Source organism: Apus apus, chromosome 13 (genome assembly GCF_020740795.1).
Source record: "Apus apus isolate bApuApu2 chromosome 13, bApuApu2.pri.cur, whole genome shotgun sequence".
In the NCBI taxonomy this organism is placed as follows: Eukaryota; Metazoa; Chordata; class Aves; order Apodiformes; family Apodidae; genus Apus; species Apus apus.
Window position 1 is genome coordinate 8,564,275 of NC_067294.1, and position 23,458 is coordinate 8,587,732.

At 42.4% G+C, this 23,458-nt stretch overlaps 1 protein-coding gene across 1 annotated transcript; it reads left to right on the top strand.

The window, feature by feature from the left end:
- The first annotated feature begins 264 nt into the window (after positions 1-264).
- UBLCP1 (ubiquitin like domain containing CTD phosphatase 1) lies at positions 265-13,183 on the top strand. Its single transcript, XM_051631354.1, has 11 exons — positions 265-321; positions 2,817-3,010; positions 4,089-4,180; positions 4,599-4,684; positions 4,773-4,888; positions 5,991-6,089; positions 7,049-7,086; positions 9,357-9,455; positions 9,905-10,021; positions 11,172-11,299; positions 12,165-13,183. Exons 2-11 carry the CDS (start codon positions 2,857-2,859, stop codon positions 12,190-12,192), a joined length of 957 nt encoding a protein of 318 aa, XP_051487314.1. The 5' UTR covers positions 265-321; positions 2,817-2,856; the 3' UTR covers positions 12,193-13,183.
- The last annotated feature ends 10,275 nt before the right edge of the window (positions 13,184-23,458 follow it).

Sequence of the window (23,458 nt, forward strand, 5' to 3'; positions counted from 1 at the left end):
GTCAGGCGGGCACGTTAGACAAGCTGTTCTTCTCGTGAAGGAATGTGAAACCTCCCCCTCGCCTCTCAGCCCGACCGCTGCGGGAACGGGTGGGACCACCGCGCCCACACAGCCCATCACGGGATGACTGCCCGGCAGGGAGCAGGGCCCGGCCGAGCCCCGCAGCGGGGATCCGGGCCCGCCCGCCCGGCCGGGAACCCGCAGACATCCGGCGGCTGCGGCCGCCGCGCGCCGCCTCCGCCCTCCCCTCCCGCTTCCGCTGGGCGCCAGTTCCGCTTCCGGTGCGGCGGATCCCGGGACGGTGCCGGTTCCGTTGCTAGGGTGAGGGGCCGCATCGCGCTGCTGAGGACCGCGGAGCGGGGCGACCGGCACTGGCACCCGGTGTGCTGCGGGAAAGCGCCGCCGTGTCCCCGATCGCCGGGACAGCCCGGGGGGGTCTGGGTCTGAGCCCGTCCATGTGCGACGGAGGCCGGGCTCTACCGGGCCGGCGTGAGGCAGGGCCGGCGGCGGGTCTGGGGCGCGGGCTGGCGGGGGCGGGCGCTTCTCTCGGCCGGGTCGGTGTCCCCGGAAGGTGTGCGGGGCGGTCGCGGCTCGCCAGGCCCGGCAGCAGCGTGTGGGCTCTGCCCGCCCGGCCCCGTGCCCGGGACAGCCCCGGCGGGACAGCGGGCAGAACGAGCCGCGGCTCGTGTTCCTGCCGTTGCTGTCCGGAGAGGCGTTTGCGGTGGCGGGTGACACCCAGCAGCTTCCGATGTGAGCCCCGCACCTGTTGCGGTGCAGTCGGAAGTGCTGCGGTCCCGCCTGCGCTTGGGCGTTTCTGTCCGATGTTACCCCGTGAAACGTGTGCACGTCTCTCTTCCCATCTTCCGAGAAAAGTGGTGTAATGCGACAATTTAATGACAGCAACACAACTTTCGTTCTCCTTCTGGGTCTCTGTCCCAATGACCTTCCATCCCATAGGCTCTTGCTGTTCCAAGAGGCTTGTAAAGGCTCTGAAAGTGTAATTAACCAAATCAGGCTTAATGTCAGTAGGTTTCAGTTTCACCTGGTGACCAGCCCTGAGGGTTGAAACTTTGAAAACCCGTGTGACTTTCTCTGCTGCTCATCCGTTTTCCTGTAATCATTTATTCTGGTGTCCCCACTCAATGTCCTTGGTGTTTTGGCACTGAATAAAGGGGTCTTATTTCTGCTTGGCGTGCCTGGTAACACTCCACTGGACTGTAATTCAGTAAGGATAGACACTTGGTCAAGTACTCGACTTTGGAGGGGTGATCTTTTCACTGTAGCACTGGACAGAGACTTGAGAAGTTTTCTTACAGTTCTTGCCCTTTGCATCATTTTCTTGCAGCATGATTTGAGCTGTATGGTACAGGTGAGAAAACAGAAGAAGTCGTTTTTTTCTGTCAAGTTAGCCTGAGGATTACAGACAGGGATCATTTATTATAATGACCCTATGCATTAATATTGCAGCCTTAACCTCAGTTAAATGTCTTGGTGCTTCTAAAACCCCCTATTTCATGAGTATTTCTCACAGGGTACTACTCCCAGCTCCCTATCTGATTTGGGGGTATTTGGAAAAAAAAAAAATAGTCTGTGATACCAATTATGCTCTTCAATTTGTTTCCAGGGCTCTTAGAGGAAATAGTGTGAAGATGTAGCTGTAGTGTCCTCACCAGGCAGGTCATATCTAGCCCTCTGTTTCTCATCTGGTCTAAGCTCAGTGGGAATGCCTGAGTGATTCCTTGTTCTTTCCTAATAGGCTATAGTGTATAGATAAGAAGTATTTTTTCAGAGAGAAGGTAACCTCTGATAATGTGATGCTAGAGAGGAAGAATAAATCAGGTTTTTTGATTCTGAGATTTTTCAGAATTGCCAGGCCTCTATTTCTTGGAGTAATGTGTTTCTTGGAGTTGAATAGCCATTTTTTTTCACCAATCTGCTCTCTCTTATTTTCTTTCTTTGTCTTTCGAGGACAATCTCACCATCAGTGGTGCAGAGGCCTTCTCTGCATCTCCTGGCAGTCTGCAACAGCCTTTTCATGCCTTTTTATCTTACTGACTCTCTGTTTCCAAGCTTTAACAGAAAAAAAACACGTTCTTCCTTCCCATAAAGCTAAAAGTCTTGTTTTCTGATATGTTTCATAATAGGATTAAGCTGTTAAATACAGTTTGTATTAATGATGCTGTGTAAATTAAAGACAGTATAATTATGGCTGTTTTGTCAGCACTGCAATGAAAATGCAGCTCTTACAGTGTAATTGCACTGTGTAGGTGTATATTTTGTCTCTGTTGTTGAACTCCTACTTTGATATTGCTACAGTGAGATGTGACCTGGGGTGTGTGTTACTGCAGGTGTTGCATAGTTCTTTGTGAAAGTGAATAGAGAAATTCAATGCTAAAAATATACTGTTGGGTTTAGAACTCTTCTTGTGGGTTTGTATATTTTAGGTATTTCATATTTGCTGTTTGTTGGCTGGTTTGGTTGCATAAATTTTGCAGAGGATGTTTCTGAGCTTTGAGATGACTGCTGTGGTACTGCAGTACTCTGCCTGGGTGCTGGTTGTGCAGGGAACAGGCTGCACCTGCACAGAACACACAGCAAACCAGCATCTGCTGGAGCCAACGGTGAATGTGACATTGCTAAGTACACTGAGGCGGAACTCAGAGCCCCAGTTTCAGTGTGGTTCCTCCCCCTTTAGTCTCATTTTATCAACATGTTTATCATCTGTCAAAAATACTTCAAATAAACTGTATGATTTGTCTTCTGAAAAGAGTAATTCTGTTTCTTCTTTACCTGATTGTTGTATTTTCCTCCTGCAGCTAATTTTTCAGATAATAATACTGAACATATGCTTCAAGGATGTCTCTTTCTCTCATAATAAAATGGGGTGGACAGGAGTATACAATAACTTCACTATCAGAAGAAGACACAGTGCTGGATCTGAAGCAGTTTCTTAAAGGCCTCACTGGAGTGTTACCAGAGCGCCAAAAACTACTTGGACTTAAAATGAAGGGTAATTATTCATTTTTATTATGTTGTGAATGTGCTTGAATTTATTAACATCCTCTAAACCTAGCCAGAATGTGTATACTAACAGGACATCTACCAGATCTAGCTTTTGAATTGAACAGAAGAATGTTATTCATCAGTGGATATTTATAGAATCATATCATAGAACGGTTAAGGTTGGAAGGAACCTTAAAGATCATCAGGTTCCAACCCCCCTGCCATGAGCAGGGAAACCTCACACTAGGCCAGGCTGCACAAGCCTCATCCAGCCTAGCCTTAAACACCTCCAGGGAGGGGGCAGCCACAACCTTCCTGTTCCAGTGGCGTAGTACCCTCATAGTGAAGAATTTCTTCCTGATGTCTAACCTAAATCTCCCCTCTTTCTATTAAAAACCATTACCCCTTGTCCTATTACTGCCCTCTCTGGTGAAAAGCCCCTCCCCAGCTTTCCTGTAGCCCCTTCATGTACTGGAAGGTGCTGTAAGGTCTCCTCAGAGCCTTCTCTTCTCCAGGCTGAACAGCCCCAACTCCCTCAGCCTGTCTTCATAACAGAGGTGCTCCAGCCCTTTGATCATCTTCATGGCCCTTCTCTGGACCCTCTCCAACAGGCTTATATCTTTCCTGTGCTGAGGGCTCCAGAGCTGTGCACAGTACTCCAAGTGTGTTCTCACAAGAGCAGAGGGATGGAATCACCTCTCTGGCCCTCCTGGCCCCACTTCTTTTGATGTTGGCCCTCTGGGCTCCAGCACATGCTGGCAGCTCATGTTGAGCTTCTCATCTACCACCACCCATTAATCCTTTTCCTCAGTACTGCTCTCTAGCCATTCCTCCCCCAGTCTGTATTTGTGCCTGGGATATTGCCACTGCCTGGTCATTTTGTAATGACTGACATAGAAGTGTGGCAAATGTACATTACAAACCAGACAAGCCACATAACTTAATGTGGAGGAGGACAATCATACAGCTTTGGGGGTTCTGGTGTTTGATGAGTAGCTTATTTCAATTAAGCATGAAACGTATTGACAGTTCCCTTAAATCTCTCTACCCCAGTAAAAAAAAAAATAAATCTGCTCACATTATAGGCAAACCTGCAGATGATGATGTCAAGCTGGGAGCTCTCAAGTTGAAACCAAATACTAAAATTATGATGATGGGCACTCGTGAAGAGAGTTTGGTAAGTATTTTACTTGTTTATTAGCTTGAGCAGGAAAATACACTTGTGTCTCCTCATTATCATTTTATATTTTGAATATTCCATTAACAACTTGGAAAATAGCAGTGCAGTAGATTTCTGTTGCTCTTAATTTTCCTATGTAGAGTAAGGTTTTTGGCTGCACTCTGATACCATGGTATTTATTAAACTCCTGTACTGTTCTGGACTTAAAGTACAAACCTGTTACTTTGATATTCACTGACTTCTTAAATCTGAACAATCATTGGTATACTTTAGTAATTCTCTCCACTAGTAAAGTGAAATTATTTTGGTTAAACTCTATTTTTTTTTTCCCCAGTAATGTATGGGAACCGAAACTTGAGATCCATTGTTATTTTCCTTCAGTGATCCTGGTTATCTTTTATTATTATTCCTCTAGGAAGATGTCCTTGGGCCACCTCCTGATAATGATGATGTTGTCAATGACTTTGATATAGAAGAGGAAGTTGTGGAAGTAGAAAATAGGTTAGGAGTTTTAGCTATTAAAAAACATCCTGTTATGGAATGTAAAGGATGCATTTTAATTAACTAACTTTTTACACTGTTATACTAGGGAAGAAAACCTACTAAAAATTTCCCGCAGAGTTAAAGAATACAAAGTGGAAATTCTGAATCCTCCCAGAGAAGGAAAAAAGCTGCTGGTGCTAGATGTTGACTATACACTATTTGGTGAGATTTTATGCAACTTATGTCTTTTGTTTAGAGTCAGTTTAATTGCCAGTTCACATTTCTTGATGTTTGCTTTACAAATCATCTTCAGTAACTGGTATGTGTTGCACTCTATAACTTCTGCTTTTTTAATATTGTGAGGTCTTCTGCTTATATTTTAAAAAGCATTGGGCTTTGTAAGTGTTGCATATTGTTGACTTTTAGTGCAGCAACTATTTACTTTCTGTAAGACAACATTAAAAGGTAGCAAGGTAGTATTTTATCTAAATCTCTCTCTTGATTAACTTGTATCTTGGACATTCCTGTGGCAGGGCAAGTTACTATAAAATCACAGTTTCTGTCTGTACCTGATAGACTGCCCTTTTGGGAGCCATGGGATAATAGCTGCAGATTTTATTTCCAGATTGTGACTGAACACGCACAAAAATGTGTTTTACTAGAAAATTCTGTCAAACTGGTTTTTTGGAAGCCAGAACTTTCCTTCTGACTTAATTTCCTGGGATGCGGGTGCTTCATGGCAGCTTGATGATAAGCATTAAATAATAGCTTGCTTTATTCTTTTTCCTTAAGTTTTTTTTTCCTTTTTGATGAGATTTTTTTTGCAAACTGAGATCAAAGTTCAGCCTATTATTACTGAGTATAAAATTTCTAGAGGTCTTCTCCTAGCAGAATCTGACAGCAGTTTTCTAATTGGAACAGGCAGTGTTTGTATATCTGAAATAAGCTTAATATATCTTCACAGAATTAATTGGCCTGGGTTTGAAGGAATCTGTTTCATACCTGAGCTGTTACAAATTTGCCAGGGTGCACAGATGAACTGTTTGGCCTGAGTCCTCAAAGGTATTCAGACCCACAAATCTCTAATTTAATTATTAGCTAAACCCTCAAATACTTGTAAGGATCAACAGATAAGTATCTCCTCTGCTTCCTATCTCCACCTTTGTAATGGGAATGGTTGTTTTCTTTGAACTCATTCATGATTTTAAAGTGCCCTGTGATTCCTTCATGGAACTCTTCAGGTCTCTGGATAGATAGGAAAGTCAGACTGAACTTTATAACTTAAACTTAATTATTAATTGCTCATCTCTCATATTCTTTTTAGACCACAGATCTTGTGCTGAAACTGGGGTAGAACTGATGAGGCCATACCTTCATGAATTCCTAACATCTGCATATGAGGATTATGATATTGTAATTTGGTGTAAGTTTTATACCCAATACCTAAGACTTTATTATAAATTGTCTCTTTCAGAGCAGAGACTCTAGGTGGGAGGTTTTTGTATTGCTTTTTAGTGAGAATCACAAGATCTAAATACATGAATGCTTAGCTGTACTATGTTCAGCAGGAATGTTCACACAGCTCTTAGAGCTGTTTTAGGAAAACAGTAATTCTTATGTGAAAAAACACCACATACTGTTCACATTAGTGGATTTAATCACAGTATAAAGCTCAACATAATTTGATGGGGTGTTACTTTGTTCCAACAGGTGCTTGAAGTAGCGAAGTTGTACAATCAACATAGAAGCACTGTTTGATAGTTGTATTTACAGTAATTTCAATCCAGACAATAAGTAGTCAACTGCCAAATGAATCGAACTCTCTTGTCTACAGGGATGGTTGATAATTTGCCATTGCAGCTGTTTCACTTCCTGTCCAACAGCTGGAGAACAGACTTTAGCCAGTGTAGAGTTCAAACCACATTAAAATTGTATTTAAAAATGTAGTTTTATAGTCTGGAACAACGTTTCCATGTATTCTTAGATCAGTGGCCAATGTTGACACTTTTGTTTCCAGGTTTATGTATTCTTATCATTGCTTCCAGGAAAAAATCTTGGACAGGCAGTGTGGTTCATCAGACCAGGTGTAGCCCACCTGTTATGGCCCCACAGGCTGTAGTTCAGTAACAGCTGATCTAGAAAATTGTTTAAAAGCATTTAGTGCTTAATCTAGTTATTAATTCAAAATAAACTTCCATGAAGGAAGACTGTCTTCAAGGCAGTAAACCATGGAAGCTGTAACAAGGATGGAACTTTCTGAAATTAACTTCTATGTAAAAAGTTGGTATGTTAAGTGGACAGTTTCTTGGCTTGTTTCTTTTTTTGCCCATCAATGTCTTATTTTGCTAAAGTATTATTTCTGTTTTCTCCCTTTTATTTCAGCTGCTACTAATATGAAGTGGATTGAAGCTAAAATGAAAGTGAGTTATTCCAAACATGTAATCTGTTTCTAGTCTGGCTAAGCTCTTCATACAGTTGGACTCATGCTCAGTGTTATAAGACTGGGTTAGCAACTGGGGAGGTTGTATGAATCAAAACCTGATTTTTAAAAGTTTTAAATTTTAAAGTTTTTTATTTTAATTTTTTTATTTTAATTTTTTTTTTAATCTTCATAGTCACCTGAAATTATCTTTGTGAAAAAACTAGATTAGATCTAATTTTAGAATTCCACCCAAACTATCTGCAGTAGGTGCTAAATTTAGCAGAACTAAAGACAAGGCAATACCTGATGAAACTTAGTCATGCAGCCTTCACAGTTGCTTTCATCTTACCTCTAATTATAGACTTCTAGTCTTTCAGTGTAATTTTTTTTTTTGAAGGAGTGGACAGATGTGGCATGCTGGACTAGGTTATCAAGAGGAAGCTTTTCATATTTATCTTGTACCTCTTGAAACTGTGTGTCTGCTGCTTCCTCTGCCTTATTAAACATCTGTAAGAGCTGCTCTTTCAGTCTTAGTTTCTTCTGTCCCTAAATCAGGCAAGTAGCCAGTTTTGCACAGCTGACCTAGTGGGAACCATATTTACTGTCAGGCTTAGCTGTAAATCTAATGAGCTTACTAAGAATTGCTGCAAGTTTGGTTGGTGGGTTGAGGTTTTTTATGCCTATAAATCAAAGCTTGTTTTGTTTTCAGGGAGATGTTTCCCAAATTTAAGCTTTTGTATTTCCACTATTTGTTACAACGAACCATTATTTCAGGTTTTAACAGAGCAAAGCACATTTTCTAGTGCTCTCTTCCTCAAAATAATGAATTGCTACAGTTTTTGCAAAAACTGCTACAATTTTTCTAAACAAACAAACTTGCCTCAAAGTAATCTCAGAAATGAGAACCTTTCACCAAAACTACAAAGTAGAGTTAGTGCAAGTAAAATCATTGTTGAGCCATGCAAACATTGCACTTCTTGTCACAGTGTTACATCTGTTCTACATTGTGTCTGTCAGCATAGTGCTAGGATATCTTGTAGAAAACCATTGTTCAAAACTAGGCTGTTTCCCACACATTGGTCACCTTTCTATATTTCTAGGTTGCCTTTCCAGCCCTTTATGTTACTGAATCACTATCTTTCTTGTGCCTACTCCAGAATCTTGATCGGTTGAGGAGTCCCACCACTAGATGCCAACTGTTGCTCTCTCCTTAAACTGATAGCACCAGGGGTGCTTGCCTATAAAAGCTTCACTTTTTGTCAGGGAGCAAGCAGTACTTGGCATTAAAAGTTTTGGTTTAAACTACAAAGCAGGAGCAGTGTTAAAAAGAAGGGAGTATCAAAAAACACCTTTAATCTCTGATTTACTTCTATTTATGCCTGGAATTCAGACAGTCTAGAACAGCTAGTTTTTTCAGTGTAACAGGACACTTACTCAGGTAGGTGAGGCTTTTGATTTGCAAGATTCACTTCATGTAAAATAAATCAATTAAATGTGGCTGGATAACTGCAAGAGAGACATTGCAGTAGATATTTTCTCCTTGTTGTGTAGCTTAGCATATTACAGCTGTTGCACACACCAGAAATTAACTCAGCAATATCTGTTATAACATATCAGCAGATCTTACTATTATTTTTCAGCTATTTAAAGGGTTTGAAATTGAAATTATGCTGTCTCATCTAGTCAAAGGGTTTTTTTTTATAAAAAGGTTAGTCTTTATTTCAGGAGTTATCAAATATTTAAAGTGTAAACTGACAGATTTCTGACTAACACTATCCTGAACATATGTGGGAGGAAAGGTAACAATGAACTGTTTCTATATAGTTCATCTTTGATTGGGCTGTGATTTGTTGCAACTTACTGGAAGGAACAAGTAGCACACAGTAGCTATCCCTGCTATAGATGTTGAGTAAGATGTAGAACCTGTGAGAGACTGTGTGTGGAGGTAAGAGCAAGACCCCTCTGTATTTTGCCTTTTCTGCAAAGTTCCTTTGATTTTATGCTAGCATCAAGTTGATAAGTTTCTGATTGTAAAAATGAATTCCTATCAGCTTTTTTCCCCACTTGGTAGAATGGTGTACTTTCATGATTTTCATTGGATAAAAAAAATTTAACCCCCCCATATACCTATTTTTAGTGTCTCTCAGGTAATCCTCAGCTGCTTACCCTTTGACAAACAATGTATTATAATCATGGTTCTACATGGTTGTTGTACTGCAGTAAAACTGTCAGAATTAGAAGCTTTAATAATAAATCTTTGTGATGCAGGAGCTTGGAGTGAGTACCAATGCAAACTACAAGATAACTTTCATGTTGGACAGTGCTGCCATGATAACAGTGCACACCCCTAGGAGAGGACTAATAGATGTAAGTACTTGTTTTTTCCTGATCTTTTTCTGCATTCAACTGACATGTCATACCCCTTTGCAATATTCAACAATAAAGTTATGCTGGAGTTTTCATGCAAGAAAACTAAGAATCTTGGAAGCATGGGTTTGTTTTTTTTCTGTTGAAACTTTCTATTAGTGTTCTATTTTGAGTATTACATTCAGGTCACACTGCATTCAAATCAAATAGTAGATAATTATTGCAATAAAATGTAGTGCCTACAGAAAAGTTTTCTTTAGTGTGTGCAGTATGTAGTATGTTACACTATTTCACATCTCTTCCCTTAAAGCCCAACTACCTGCTAATTTTTCAGCAAAAGAGTACAAGTGTCCATTTGAGTTTGGATTCAAGTTCCTATAGACTGATATTTTCATCTCCTGCATATGATCCGATTCACCTCATATACCTTGTGTGTGTTATTTTTTCAGGTGAAGCCTCTTGGTGTTATCTGGGGAAAATTTTCTGAGTATTACAGCAAAAAAAATACTATTATGTTTGATGATATTGGCCGAAACTTCCTAATGAATCCACAAAATGGGCTCAAGGTAATTTTAACTGGAGTTTTCATCTATTACTACTTTTTCATATACTTCAAGTAGTATTTTCTCATACTAATTTGCTGTAGCATAAAGAAAGGCTATTAACTAGCAAAGATGCATATTTTAAAATAGTATTTTTTAATTTAGATTGCCATGTGTCTCACTAATATTTCCTCTAATAGTAGTAGTAAATGAGCATTGTTTCAAACCCTAAGCCCTAGCTTTTAAGGGACTAATAAAATCAAGGTAATGATGGTTTCTGTTTAGATTATACCTGCAAGCCATGGTCAAGCTGGGCACTGTTGGCAGACACCACTGAAATGTATGATGTTCAATCTCAAGAGTGGTTATATTCAGAAAAATCAATCAAATACACATGGAGGTACTTCATAGTAGTATGCAAATCTAATAGCAAGTGTTCTGTTGTGGAAAACAATTAATTTTGACTGCAAAACAGCAAATATTTCATTTTATAGAATTGCCACCAGTTCATCATTGGAACTGTGCAGTGTTAGGAGAGTCAGGAACAGCAAAGATCTTGCTGGGAGAGTATTACCCAGAGAGCTCTAGCTCAAATTTAAAAGATGTTTGTCAAAATGTTGTTAACAGCTGCAGACAAGAACATTAAATCCCTAAAACAAGCCCCAGGTATAATGTATTCCAGGCTGAAAGCAGTTGTCAGATAAGCTTTATTTCCAACATCTCTTTTCACAGAAGCTATGACTGTAATCAAGTGCTTTTTGCTAAAATACTCATCTGGTTCCAGTGATGCCACACAACTCAAAGCAGAGCTGAAAACCCCTCATGTCTCCTGCAAAAATATCTATGAAATCCTATGAGAAAATGTGGCAATCCACTGCAGATCATTTTATCATTCTTTCTGACTGGGAGGGGAAGGCTTGAAGTGCAAGACAAAGCACATTTCTTCTTTGTGGGCATGCAGGACAAAAACCCTTGCAGTCCAGTCTGCATGAAGAAAAGCACAAATTGGATGTGGCCACTGGTGTAAAAGGTTTTTCTTCCTCTTTCCTAAGAGAAATTATAACTGAGTGTAATGCTGAAAATATATTTTAATTCTCTGTAAAAAGACAGAGAATTGGAAGCATTTTTCTTACTTTGAGCAGATAGTTATACCCAATGTATTTGTTTTGTACAGATAAGGCCTTTTATGAAAGCACATTTAAATCGGGATAAAGACAAGGAGCTTCTAAAGCTCACTCAATACCTCAAAGAAATAGCAAAATTAGATGACTTTTTGGAGCTCAATCACAAACATTGGGAAAGGTAAGAACAAAGTCGAAATTGCTTCTTACTTCTGTCCCTGACCCCAGAGTGTTTTGCTTGAGGTTGTCTGTACAAAGACCAGAAACAACTGAGCTGATGAACTTCGGCATTACTTACAGTTATGAAGGGCCTTTTATTTGAGTAGAGTTTTAATAAGGCTATGGTATTTGGGTGGCTTCCCCAAAGTTATAAGATTTTGAGAGAATGGACCTTTATTTTGATTCTTGTCCAGCATGCAGGAGTACTGATTGTTTTCACTGAAGCAATTATGCTTCCTAAAGGGAAAAAGAATTGTTGAAGGAACATAGTCCTTGGAAATCTGTCTCTTTCCACCCCTACAAAGTTATGCTGTCAGCTCAGCCAGATTACTCCAGCTGTAGTGGTAAGAGAACTATCAGACAACAAGCATTTTAGAGTAACTTCTCTAAAGAAGCTGGAGGAGGGCTGTTCTTTTCAGGTTATGCTGGATGACTGTGCATTAAAGTCTTGAATTCATTTGAAGGGGTGCCATTTCTAATGGGACTTTATCATCTCAAGAGGTGTAATAGCTACTTTTCCCCACAGATGTAATTTTCAACCTCTTAGAATAAACCATGTTTCTATTTCCTTCCTCCCTTTTGTTTAAAGAACCTAATAGAGTTTAACTCAAAACACAACTCTATGATAACCTATCATGAAATTGAAAGAATGTTGAAAGCAAATAAAATCCTAAGTAGTGTTGATCACGTTTCTAATTGTTGGTTATCAGCAGGGGGATTGCCCATGAGAAAAGAAAGCAGATTCATACTTAGAGTTAATAAAAGGTACTAGATGTGTTTGTGCCTGCCTCTTACTTTGTGGAAAACTGTGCTTTTGTTTCTTTCAGGTATCTTTCAAAGAAGCAAGGACAATAACGCTAATAGAATTGTGTGGCACTGAGTTGAAGGGAACATAACTAAGATCATTGGACTTTTCCTTGCTTTATGCTAGAGTATAATAGTGCTGGACACTGGATCCAATGCCAGAATGACTGCTATACTTGGTCTTCCAGTTGGTTGGTTGTGGGGTTTTTTAAAAGTTCACAGCAATAAGCTCGAAGTGGGAGAAATGAGTCAGTTAATTTTATTGCATTCAGTTCTGGTGTTACTACTTAAAATACTTCCCTCTCCCTTGCTGAAGTACAACCGTAACTACTAAAGACCAAAACCATTCTGAAACTAGAAAAAAAAAATATTTAGACCAAAAAAGTTGAGTAAGGAGCCAACCTTGGCAGTGTATGAATTGTATAAGCCCTCTATTCCCTCCATCTTTAGAAACAGTCTCCCTCTCCCATTCCAGTATTTAAGTCTGTAAATTACAAGTTGTCTAAGTTTGGTATGTATTAGTATGTCAGTGTTTCTCTGTGCAAGACAATAAGATGGAAAAGTACCACCTCTGTGACCAGTTTACCCCAATGTGTGAACTCATACTAGAAACAGTGTTTACTGGAAAACAAAAGATTGAAGTTTGAGGGAGAGAAAAACCCACTCTTTTTTGGTAAGTGAAAAGCAGTCTGCCTGATCTATTCTTGTATATCAAAGGGTTTAAAAACCTCAGTGGGAAAGTCCCATTCCTAACAAAGCATGAACAAAAAAACCCTTGTTCTCTTCTAGCTAAATCTTGTCAAAGTGCAAACACTGTGTTTAAATACAATATTCAGCCATACTGTTCTTAAAGTATCATTGACTTGCGCTGCTTATGCCTGCACTATAGAAGTGTGATGTGACTGCTGTTTGGCATTACCAACACTTGTGCATTATGCAGTTCATGTATTTGAAAGAAGACTGACCCTTTCAAATAAAAATGGTATATATTGTTCTTAAGGAACTATAGCAGTTGTGTAAATAATAAATACCTTTTTCATAAGTTGTGTCCTGTACTGTCTTGCACATTTAGTTTGCTTAATAGAGAGGCCATTCATAATATTAATTTTGGGGTTTTGGGGTGTTTCTTTGGATTCTACAGACACCAAATTCACATCAGTAGTTAAGGAAGAGACTGGTATGTGCTGCTGCCGATTAGAGCAGTGGTGGTGAATAGGAAAGCTCCTCACTGCCTGGGAAAGGAACCTTGACAGCAAATGTCAGAATGTCGGGACAGCAGACACAAATGAGCTGTTAGCATGAGCATGTTAGGTTCCAGCTCAATGACCTGTCAGAAAATACAAAGTTTCTTATCTACTGCTCTTTGTGGTTTAGTGCCAGCCCAAGCTGTGTTTTAAACTAGTAAACCAGAAACTACCAAACTACAGAATTTAGTGTAACTGCAAGGATATGTGGCAACCTTTCTGCTCAGCCCCTAAATAATGTATTTATTGCTTATAAGTTCAGAGGAAAACACCTCTGCTGTCTTTTTTCTTCTTTTTATAGGGAAGGCAGTTTTGACCTACTTGTTTTTCCAAAGTATAGTTGAGCTTTAGAAGTAGTTAACAACAGCAAAGTGTAAAGCCTTGTTCCCTGTTAACATTTAGTTTCCTTTTAGATTATATTGAGGTCCCTGAGAACTATTTGATTAGTAACTTTCACAGTCTCTTAAAAGAAATAGGATTAAAGCATAATCAGAGAGGAGTGTGTGGCTTAATTATAGAGCTCATAATTTACTGTTCTGCAAAACTCTGGAGAAGCATTAAATGGAGTCTGAAATATTCCACATATTTTCTTGGGCTCCCAGCACACATTAAGTAGTTTGTATTTAGTTCTGCCTGATAATTCATGCCAAAAGAGACAGTCCATTTAAAAATGAAGTTATTTCTGTAGGCTCTGGATGTCTGACAACTCTAATACCTCTCTGTGGCATAAATGCTCATCACTGGAGGTACATGGAGTGACAGGTGAAGCCAAGAATTTAACTGCAAATTCAGCTCCACAAATCCCGCTGCATGACTGTGAAATCTACATCTAGTTGCCAATATTTATTCCTGACTTGACATGCGACTGACAGCAAGTAGATGCCAAAGGGTTTAAGACAATTTTCCACTCTGTTCAGGATGTAATTAAGACTGATGTGAGAAGTACTGAACACTTTCTTTCTACCAATAAGGTAAAGCCCAGGTAAAAATTATTTTTTGGAGGGTAGACAGTTGTCCTGATTCATTAAAGCTGTTTAAAACCAGAAATGCTGGATGAAGAGGTGCCAGAGGACAGAATCCTCCATCATTTCATCCTTGGCATTGCAGCAGTCACGACAGGCATTAGTCAGTATTAGTGTGGACAACCACTGCACCCAGTGCAGGGTGGCTGCTGAAATTCTTTGTCTGGGATATTGATGGAGAAAGATTTCAGTGAATAGGAAATATTGAGGGAGAGAAAAATAGGACTAGCAGAGAAAAATACTGATCTATCCTGAAAAAGACAAGGTAGACCTTTCAAATGTTCTGAGTTTCTTGTGTCAGAAGTAATAGCAATATCTTGTGAGAGCCATAAGTTGCCCGAGTGCTACACAGACATCTGTGCTTTGAAAGGGCTCTTCACTAATCAGGACATGTTTTAGGTTCAAGCAACTCAAAAGATTCCAGGTCTGGAAGGACTGCCTCATGGCAAGAGCTGAACAATTTCAGTTTTCCTAGGGAATGGTAAAAAAGGTCTATGATGGTTCAAGTGCTAAGTTTGATTCTCCTGACTGAAAGCACTTGAATGCTTGTTTAGTTCTCAGGAGTCTATGGAGAGCTTGACATGTTTCTTTGCCACACAGAGGCACATGCAACATCACGCTATTAATTTCCATGTCTCTCCTAGCAAAAAGATTTCCCATAAAGTCATTTTCTCTTTGGAAAATAACAGGTACAAGTCAAAGGGAGCTTGTTCTCAAATAGTGCAATATTGGGGTGGTAGGCACAGCAAAGTGCATAATTAACACTTGATTGGAAACTGTCTAGTTGGAATTGCATGCCCACTCTTCTCACAAAGTACCATTTTTTGAGGTGTTTATAGATCAAAAAAGAGCCACTCATTTTCACCATAGCAAGGGCCAGGGTTTAATGCATCTCCTGTGTACAAGGGGACTGGGTGACCCTCGAGCAGAGCCCTCTGGTCACTGTTGCTGAGTGAAGTCCCCTCCGCCCCTTGCAACACCCAGGAAGATTTTTACTTCAGTGTTATGAAATGCTAAGGTTATTTTATCCAATTTTTAGTGACTAAATATCTTCATCTATGGTGTTAAAGCATTTGGTATTTAACAAGACTCTTGAGTGTTCTTCACTATTTGTGCTGTTCTTGAGAGGACAGCAAGTCAAACTCTGGATCAGAGAATCAGAGAAGTCATAGTTCGATACAAATGCTTGAGCCAAACTTTCAGATTTGATGGGAATTTTAATCTCCAGCAGTCTGAGCTAATACTTTGTTCTACCTCCTGTAAAGATCAGCCCTTTGGATTTCAAGCTGGATCTACCATCCTGCTTCCTGAGGAGAGACCACAGAGCCTGACAGCTGGGCATGAGCAGCTGATTCACAGCCTACTCAGAAATGTTTAAATTGTTTCATGTTGGAGGGAAAACAGCCACAGATGAATAAAAAAATCGTACAAGCTAAGCTTTGACACCCAGAGTTGTTTCTGAGCATGTTCTCATAGTAATATTGTGGTTAAAAAAAAAAAATTCCCTCATTTGTTTGTTTTTTTCTCTAGTGCTCTAGATTTTTTCTCCTCATTAAAAGCTTCTCAGTGTGGATGTGAACCATGGCTCAATTTGTGCGTTATTGACCCAGTGGACTCTAAACACCCTGTAGGATGCAGTGTGCCGTGGTGTTGCAATGACTGAGTGCTTTGGTGAGCTCTGTACATTATTGATGTGTTACAAGCCAAGAGCTCCACTGGTAAGCATTGAACTTCCTCAGGTATTTTCCCCTAGTTTGGGTCATACTGGAAGAACAAATGATGGCACAGCAAGGATAACAATAATTTAACAAATTCTAGGAAAACTTTCCAAGAGACCCTGCTTCGTAGGTGAAATGGCTCTAGAGTTGTATTTTTCAAGGCTTCCTGGTTCCTAACCCTGCTTTCTATATTCAGTCCACATTTTATGCCATAGGTAGGTATGTGAGTAGTGAAAACTGCAAGCACCAGTTTAGTAGGTGAGCATGAGCTGAATCTCAAGCAGATGCTTGAAGTGCAGCTGATGCCAGTGTCACTTTTGGGTCCCTCTGCTGTCCTAATGATGGATATTCCTTGAATCAGGACCAAAATAAGCACATATTTTTAAAAGGTAACTGTATTAAACTGCCTCAGAGATGAGAAGGATAAGAATGTGGAGTTTGAGTCCCTTGCAGATGTGTCTAGATACAACAGGTATGTTGTAAAGATTTTTTGTTCTCCATAACAAAGGGTAGCAAACCAAAAGTGAAATAATTTGTGTCTAACACTTCAAATGAAAGAAATTCTGAGCTTCAGATACAGGTGGGTTTGTAAGTGCATTTCAGCAATATCCTCACCCCCATAAATAGATTTGTTGAGAAACACTTACTGAAGCTATTAAAATGACTTAATTTAGAATTTAGTGAGCAGCTGCAGCTACAATAAAGCAGGCAAATAACTGAAAATTCTGACTCCTTTAAACAAAATATTGCAATTTTTATGTGTATTTCCACTTTCAAGTAGTTCTAGATTTTAAAATTTGAAGTAACCGAAAGTGTTTTTTTTTTTCCTTAATCTGGTATGATTGATTCACTGAAAAAAACCAACTTCCTGAAAAAAATACTTACCTTAGACACAACAACTGAGTAAATTTATATAGATTTAATTTTGCAACTAGTGAACTATGTAACACATGGTTTTATGGAACTGAAATGCACCAGTACAGCAACAGGATGGTACTATTGTCACTGATAAACTGAATTAATGGCTTGTCACTCACTCATTACAGCAATCCCTGACCAAGTTATGTGGCAACTTGTCTGGTTTTAACCTTAGAGATCTAGAAAACAATTATCCAGTTAGACTTACATCACAGATGCAGAATCATTTGTTACCCTCTGATGCGTGGGAAGATGCCTTGAAGCACACAAGATGAGAGCCCCACAGCTCAGTGTGGTCCTGAAGCCTCAGCTGGGTGCTGGGAGCCTGACTGCACACCTGGGGGTCAGAGATAAGGGGGCTTGGGGAGAGACCAGCAGGGACAAATGCTTGTCCTCATCTCTGGTTGCCCTGCAGTTAACCCAGCACGTTGCACGCAGAGGTTACACGCAGCCGGTGAGATGAAAGCATCAACATGAGTAGCAAATCTTGTGAGATTAACATATAAAATCCCTTAATGGATATGTCAGCCACACAGATAATTACAGACCCACAGAGCATGACTCAGTCAAATACAGGGTACAATTCCAGAAGCTATGAAAGGGGAAAAAAAGTCACAGTATTACCTCCGAATAAACTTGAATCAAGCCAGAGGGCAGCACTAAGTTATCAGACTACTTTGGCATTAAACAGCACAGAGACTTACGGGCACAGTTTCCAGCACTGGTTAGTCTTGCACAAGGATCAATTGAGCTTTACACCCCCATCCCACCCTGCCTTTCCAGAGCATTGAGCAGAAGCCTTGGGCTGGGCACGGAACAAGCACCACAGCAAAGTGCTAAAGGCTGGGGAGAAAACCAGACGAGAGCTTTGGAGCTAAAGCTTCTGCCAAAGCCAATTAACATGCAATGGCTGGGTTGCACCAGCTTTGCAGAGGTGGGAGGTGGCACAGAGTGACCTTCTCTTACCTAGCAGAGACAGCACTGGGCAGGGTCTTCAGGCTGCCAAAGTGTCAAACAGTCTCTACAGCCCTACAACAAGGAACTAGCAGCAAGTGTATTTGCCCAAACCATTCCTTGACCCCATGGATCAGTGCTATTTCTCCTATTGCTAAGTCTCAATGAGACATGGGCACAAAAGGAGAACACAGATGTGCCCTGAAAGCAGCAGAAGCAAGGCTGGAGGGGTATCTGTAGATACACACTGTCCTGCCTCCCCTCGGCCCCTGCTCATGTTGCTGGATGCAATAGCTGTGCATGCTCATGGGACATGCTCATGACCAGGGGGGATGAGGAGCTCAGAACAAGCATACACCTGAAAAAGGCCTTATTTTAATTTGCCGCATTCCCCCACCCAAAAAGCCAAAGAAGATGCAGAACCTGTTACACTGAAAATCCCTAAGGTCCCTGTGAGGATGCAAGGCTGATGCCAACAGGAGGGCTACAACACCAGCACAACTGGAGCAACTGGAGTAGCAGTTTCTGCCAAGGCAGAAATAAGAGCTTGACAAGAGGATCACATTTTTGTCTCCACACCTGTGACAACTGCCAGGCTCAGGGAGCCACCAGGCAAATGTTTGCATGTCATGACCCAGAGCTAATCAGACTGGCAAACAAAACAGGGACTGGGATTTAGTCCACTGGAAATGTTTGTCCCCTGCAACAGAAAATCATGCTGATTTTTTTCAAACAGGTTTGTTAGTCTGAGTTTTTCCAGCCTTCTCCTTGAATCATGATTTGACCTCTTATTAGAGGGGCTTAAACTATACAAACATATATATATATATAGGAAGACAGGAGTTTAGCTCTCTCTCCTAATCACTACACTCCAGAAACCAGGGCTTTACCAGAAACACCATAGCAAAAATCAGCCTGGTGCCAGAAGCCCAAAGCTGAACTGCGCCGAGAGGCGACAGCAGCGATAAAACTCCCCGGTCTGCGGCATCATCCAGTGTCCGCTCTTGGTACTGCACTCTCCCCCCTCCATCGCTCTCCAATTTTCTCACGAGACAAGGAGCATCATCATCCTGCCAGGTCTTAAAGAGACACCACCAAGGTCTGGACCATCCCAGAGGGTTAGTGGGCCACCAAGACACAACAGCAGCAGCACCCTCAGCAGCAAAATGTCCTCCAAGACCCCGGCAGGGCAGAGGTGGCTCAGACCAACTCTGAAGCCAAGCCTTGCCATACATAGCTGCTTGGCTACAAGGGGAGGCAGCATCTTTCTCCTTTGTCACACCATTGACAGAGGGGAAGAGTGTCACAGAGGCCAAGCCTCAGCTGTGTTCAGGGAGTGTGTCACACATACAGTCCCACCACTGGTGCTAAATCTCAACATTTGCCTCTAGCAACAGATAACTGAAGAGCTCTCCCCAAACCCTGGAGGTACAAAGCCCAGCTCATCTGCCCCCCAAAAAAATCTTTCTCCAGTATCTGCAGGAGAAGTGGGCTATGCCCTGGGGAAGGCAGCAGTCTGAGCAGTCTCTGGCCAAGGAAAGAATTGGTTAGAGCCACCTTTTATCATATCAAGGTATCAGGCTGAGACTGTGCCTTGTGCCTGAGCTCCCTAATGAGAGGTGATGGGCCCTGCAGGAACACAGGAAACTTGTTCAGGGCACCCTGACCTGACAGCAATCTCAGGAGAGGGGCAGAACAGCTGCCAGGAGGGAGGGCTGAGGCACGAGTAACAATCTACTAGGACAGGTCACAGTGCCGGGGCCTTCCTGCCCTGCCTACACCCACCCTTCCGTGTAATTCCTTGCAAGGACAGCTGGTGGGTTCAGCAAAACCGGCCTCATACAGACACCTATCCTGAAAAGAGGACGGATGCTGCAGCCTCAGGAACTTGAGTCTCTGGGGTGAAGAACTTTACGGCAGTTTGTGCACAGCTCTGCTCTCAGCGCCTCTAATTTTAAGCAAGACTTCAACGGGTAAAATCAGCTCCGTGGCTGGGACATCCCCCTGCAGTGCATTAGGACCACCAGAAGGCACTTGGGTCGGTTTAGCAGAGCTGATTTGCTCTCAGAGGTTGGCACGGAGGCTGCGGTGCCTCTCCCGGCGCGTGCCCGGCGGTCAGCAGAGGGAGCCCGGCGCCCGGGAACGGAGCCCGGCGCCCGCCCGCTCCTCCCGGCAGAGATGCGCTGGGCACCAGTATCCGTGCCTGGGACAAGGGAGCAGCGGAGGTGACCTTCTGCACCCTCCTAGCTCCTTTCTAATGGGTCATCATCGTCAACATCATCAGACAAAACTGGAGCATCCACCTTCCGGTTTTAACAGTGGATTAAGGGTACATCCCAAAACGGAAGATGACACAAGGATGCTTTGACAGGGCAGGGCCCAGGCAGCTGATGGCATTATCATGGGTGACTTCACAAAAGCACCCTCCCAAGGAAAGGCAGGACATTCTTTGGGAAAAGGCCAGAAGCGTCACAGCTAGCCCTTGCCACAATACCCACATTTCAGTTCACTCCCAATTAATTGAGCAATTTTAGCTCAGAAAGGGAAGCACAGTATAACATGGCACCACCACCTTTCTCACATCACTGTAAAACTTCTGCTCCACAAGCTGAGTACTGTGTCCAACTCTGCTACAAGTACTGAAGCTGTTGCTTAGGGCCAGCCTCAGGTAGGTTAGGACATCCCCCCAGGCTCAGCAGAAGCTCAGTTTTGATCTTCTTTGTCCTGATTGAGACTTTTTCAAAACCCTCCTTCTCCTAGAGATCCAAGGGGCTGACCTTATTGAAACTCTTGCCCCTCACTGCTTCATGGGTGTCAAACACAAAGAGTTGCCCTGAAGCACCACCTCATCACTGGTGCTTGAAAATAAGCCACTCTTTACATGGTGCCTGCCTTTCTAAATGGATAATACCTTATGCTTCCCCTGTTCTCCCTTTATGTATTGTGGTAACCTTTATATTCCACACACTTTTAATCAGCCTTCCCAAGCATTTTTAGAGCAGCTTTATAAGACATCAAGACCAGCCACAATTATTGCAGTTATTCACATGAGAAGCTCCCGTGAGAACCACACCACGTATTTCAGGGGAAAAAAAAATAAACCAGAACACCAAGCAAACCCCCAAACTCACACCATAGAGCAAGCCTTACCTTCTCTTTGGTCTGGAGTAAAAAAGAGCCAAATGCTTCCCCTTAACTCCTATTTAAGTCCTTCAGCTGCAATGGGGATGGGGGAATTGTTGGCATCTGGGAGCCATTTTACCCCAGAGCAGGCTCAGCTGTTCTCTAATCCTTAAAGGACCCAGTAAACACTGATACCCTCCTGCTGTTGCCTCCAGATTTCACCGTCTACATGTTATCAGTTTCCTGCAATACTCCCAACATTTCTCCTACCTACTCCCTGAACAGTCCTTTCCCATGTCCCCATAGTTCAGCTTTCCCCCATGTTCAGTTTTGGGTCCCCCTCCAATACAATAAAGGCATTTAAAAAAACTGGAGAAAGTTTAGGGAAGAGCCACCAAGAGAGCTGGGGGCTGGAACATTTGTCCCCTGAGAAGAAGCAAAGGGTGATGGGCTTGTTCAGCCTGATGAGAAGAAGGCTTCAGTGAGACACGAGAGCAGCCTGCCAGTTAACAAGCAGGTTACTGTGCAGATGGAGTCAGGCTTCTCACGGTAGTGGAAGGCTTGGAGATGAGGCAGCTGAAAGAGATTGAAACAGGATATAAGGAAAAATTTCTTTCCTATGATGATGACTAGTCAAACCCTGAGCAACGTAGCTCAGGGAGATTATACATTCTCCACCCTTTGGAAATTTTCAATCCTAGACTGGATAAAGCCCTGAACAACCTGATAAGACCTCAGAACTGACCCTGCTGTGAGCAGGAGGTTGGACTGAAGTCCTTTCCAACCTGATCCAGCCTGCCTTCTCTTAGGGAAAAGAGGGTGAACCAGAATGGTAGCCAAGTCCAGAGCTTCCTCCCCAGCTGGGCTGTGGGAATGCTGCAGTCAGCACCACCACCCTAGAATCATCCCATGGCAGCTAGAAAAGCCTTGTCAAACACTATGAATATCAAGGGAAAAAACTAGGACAAAGGATTCAACTGAGTTGCGACAGTGACACGTGCTTGTGCTGGGGAGGAGGAGGAAGCAGTGGAGCACATGAGTTAAATGGGCCAAGAGCCTGGACATGATAATATGTCAGCTGCATCACAAGCAGAATGAAGCTGCAAGATGGAAGTACATCCTTCCCCACTGCCATATCCACAGCCCAGTCACAGAAGGGTGCTCAGTTGTGAGCAACGGCTTCCTTTCAGTAAGAGCAACCATGCAGTAATTTAATTTTTCCATTATTTTAAGTGCTGAGGGGGACTGAGTGAGATGCAGGGAGCACAGGACACTCATCCTGCTGCAAGGGGCAAGTCTTGGCAGCTCCCACTCCAGCCTCTGCCCCTTCCTCCCCAGGGAAGGAAAAAGCTGTGAAGGTGCTCATGTTATCTAACAGAAGAGATATCTCAAATGTATCATGACTCACTCACCTTTCAAAGCTGTCAAAAATCCCCCAAACCCAACACATCTTAAAAGGTGGAGGAAGGAAATAAAAGGAGAAGTAGTAGCTGGAGGTTTGGTTTCTGGTTTGGTGCATGTGCAGCCAGACAGAGATGGGAGCTCAAGCTGGACAGTCTGTGGCCACTGCCATGCTCCTGCCCCATCCTTGGCACCCACCCATCAGCCCTGCTGGGAAGGTGAGCACAGTGCTCAGAGACCAAGAGCAAACGGTGCTGGCACCAGCACAGCCTCCCTGCCAGAGCCAAGTGCTCTCCGAGGAAGGACAGACTGGCAGAAAAAGCCCTGCCCCTCCTGGAAACAGTTTTAGGAAGTTTTCCTGCCTTGGGGGAATCATCTCCTCAAAGGAGACACCTCCCAGTCTCCACTTGCCCAGAACAAGTGTGGGAGGTGGTAGTTGGGTCTGTAAAGGTACAGAGGTGGTTTTATTTGCTTTTTGCACTGAAAGTTTCTTTTCTCTTGTGAACTGTCATTGTTATCTCGGCCTCCAAATTAAAAAGGATTAAATACTGAAATATACTCTGAGATTTGGAGTGTCAATGAGGGCCATCTCAAGCAGAAAGTTGTTCCATACCCCCTCTCCCACTAAAGTATTGTTTCCCATCTTCAAAATGGGGTCTGTTTGCTCCTGTGCTCTGATGATGGTTCTGGTCCGAAGCCACACAATGTCATAGGATCATTGCAGGATAACTCAGGTGGGAGAGGACACGTGGAGGTCATCCTGCTCCAAGCAAGAGGATTAATGAGGAAGGTCTTCCCACTTTCCCAACATGTCCTTCATATCAGCTTGCCTTTGTGCAGGAGGTGCTTCTTTCTCCCCTCAATCTTATCTGTGTTCTGGATGTCTTGCTGCGAAGTTGACTAACGTAACGTCTGAATTTCAAATTTAAAAAGTACA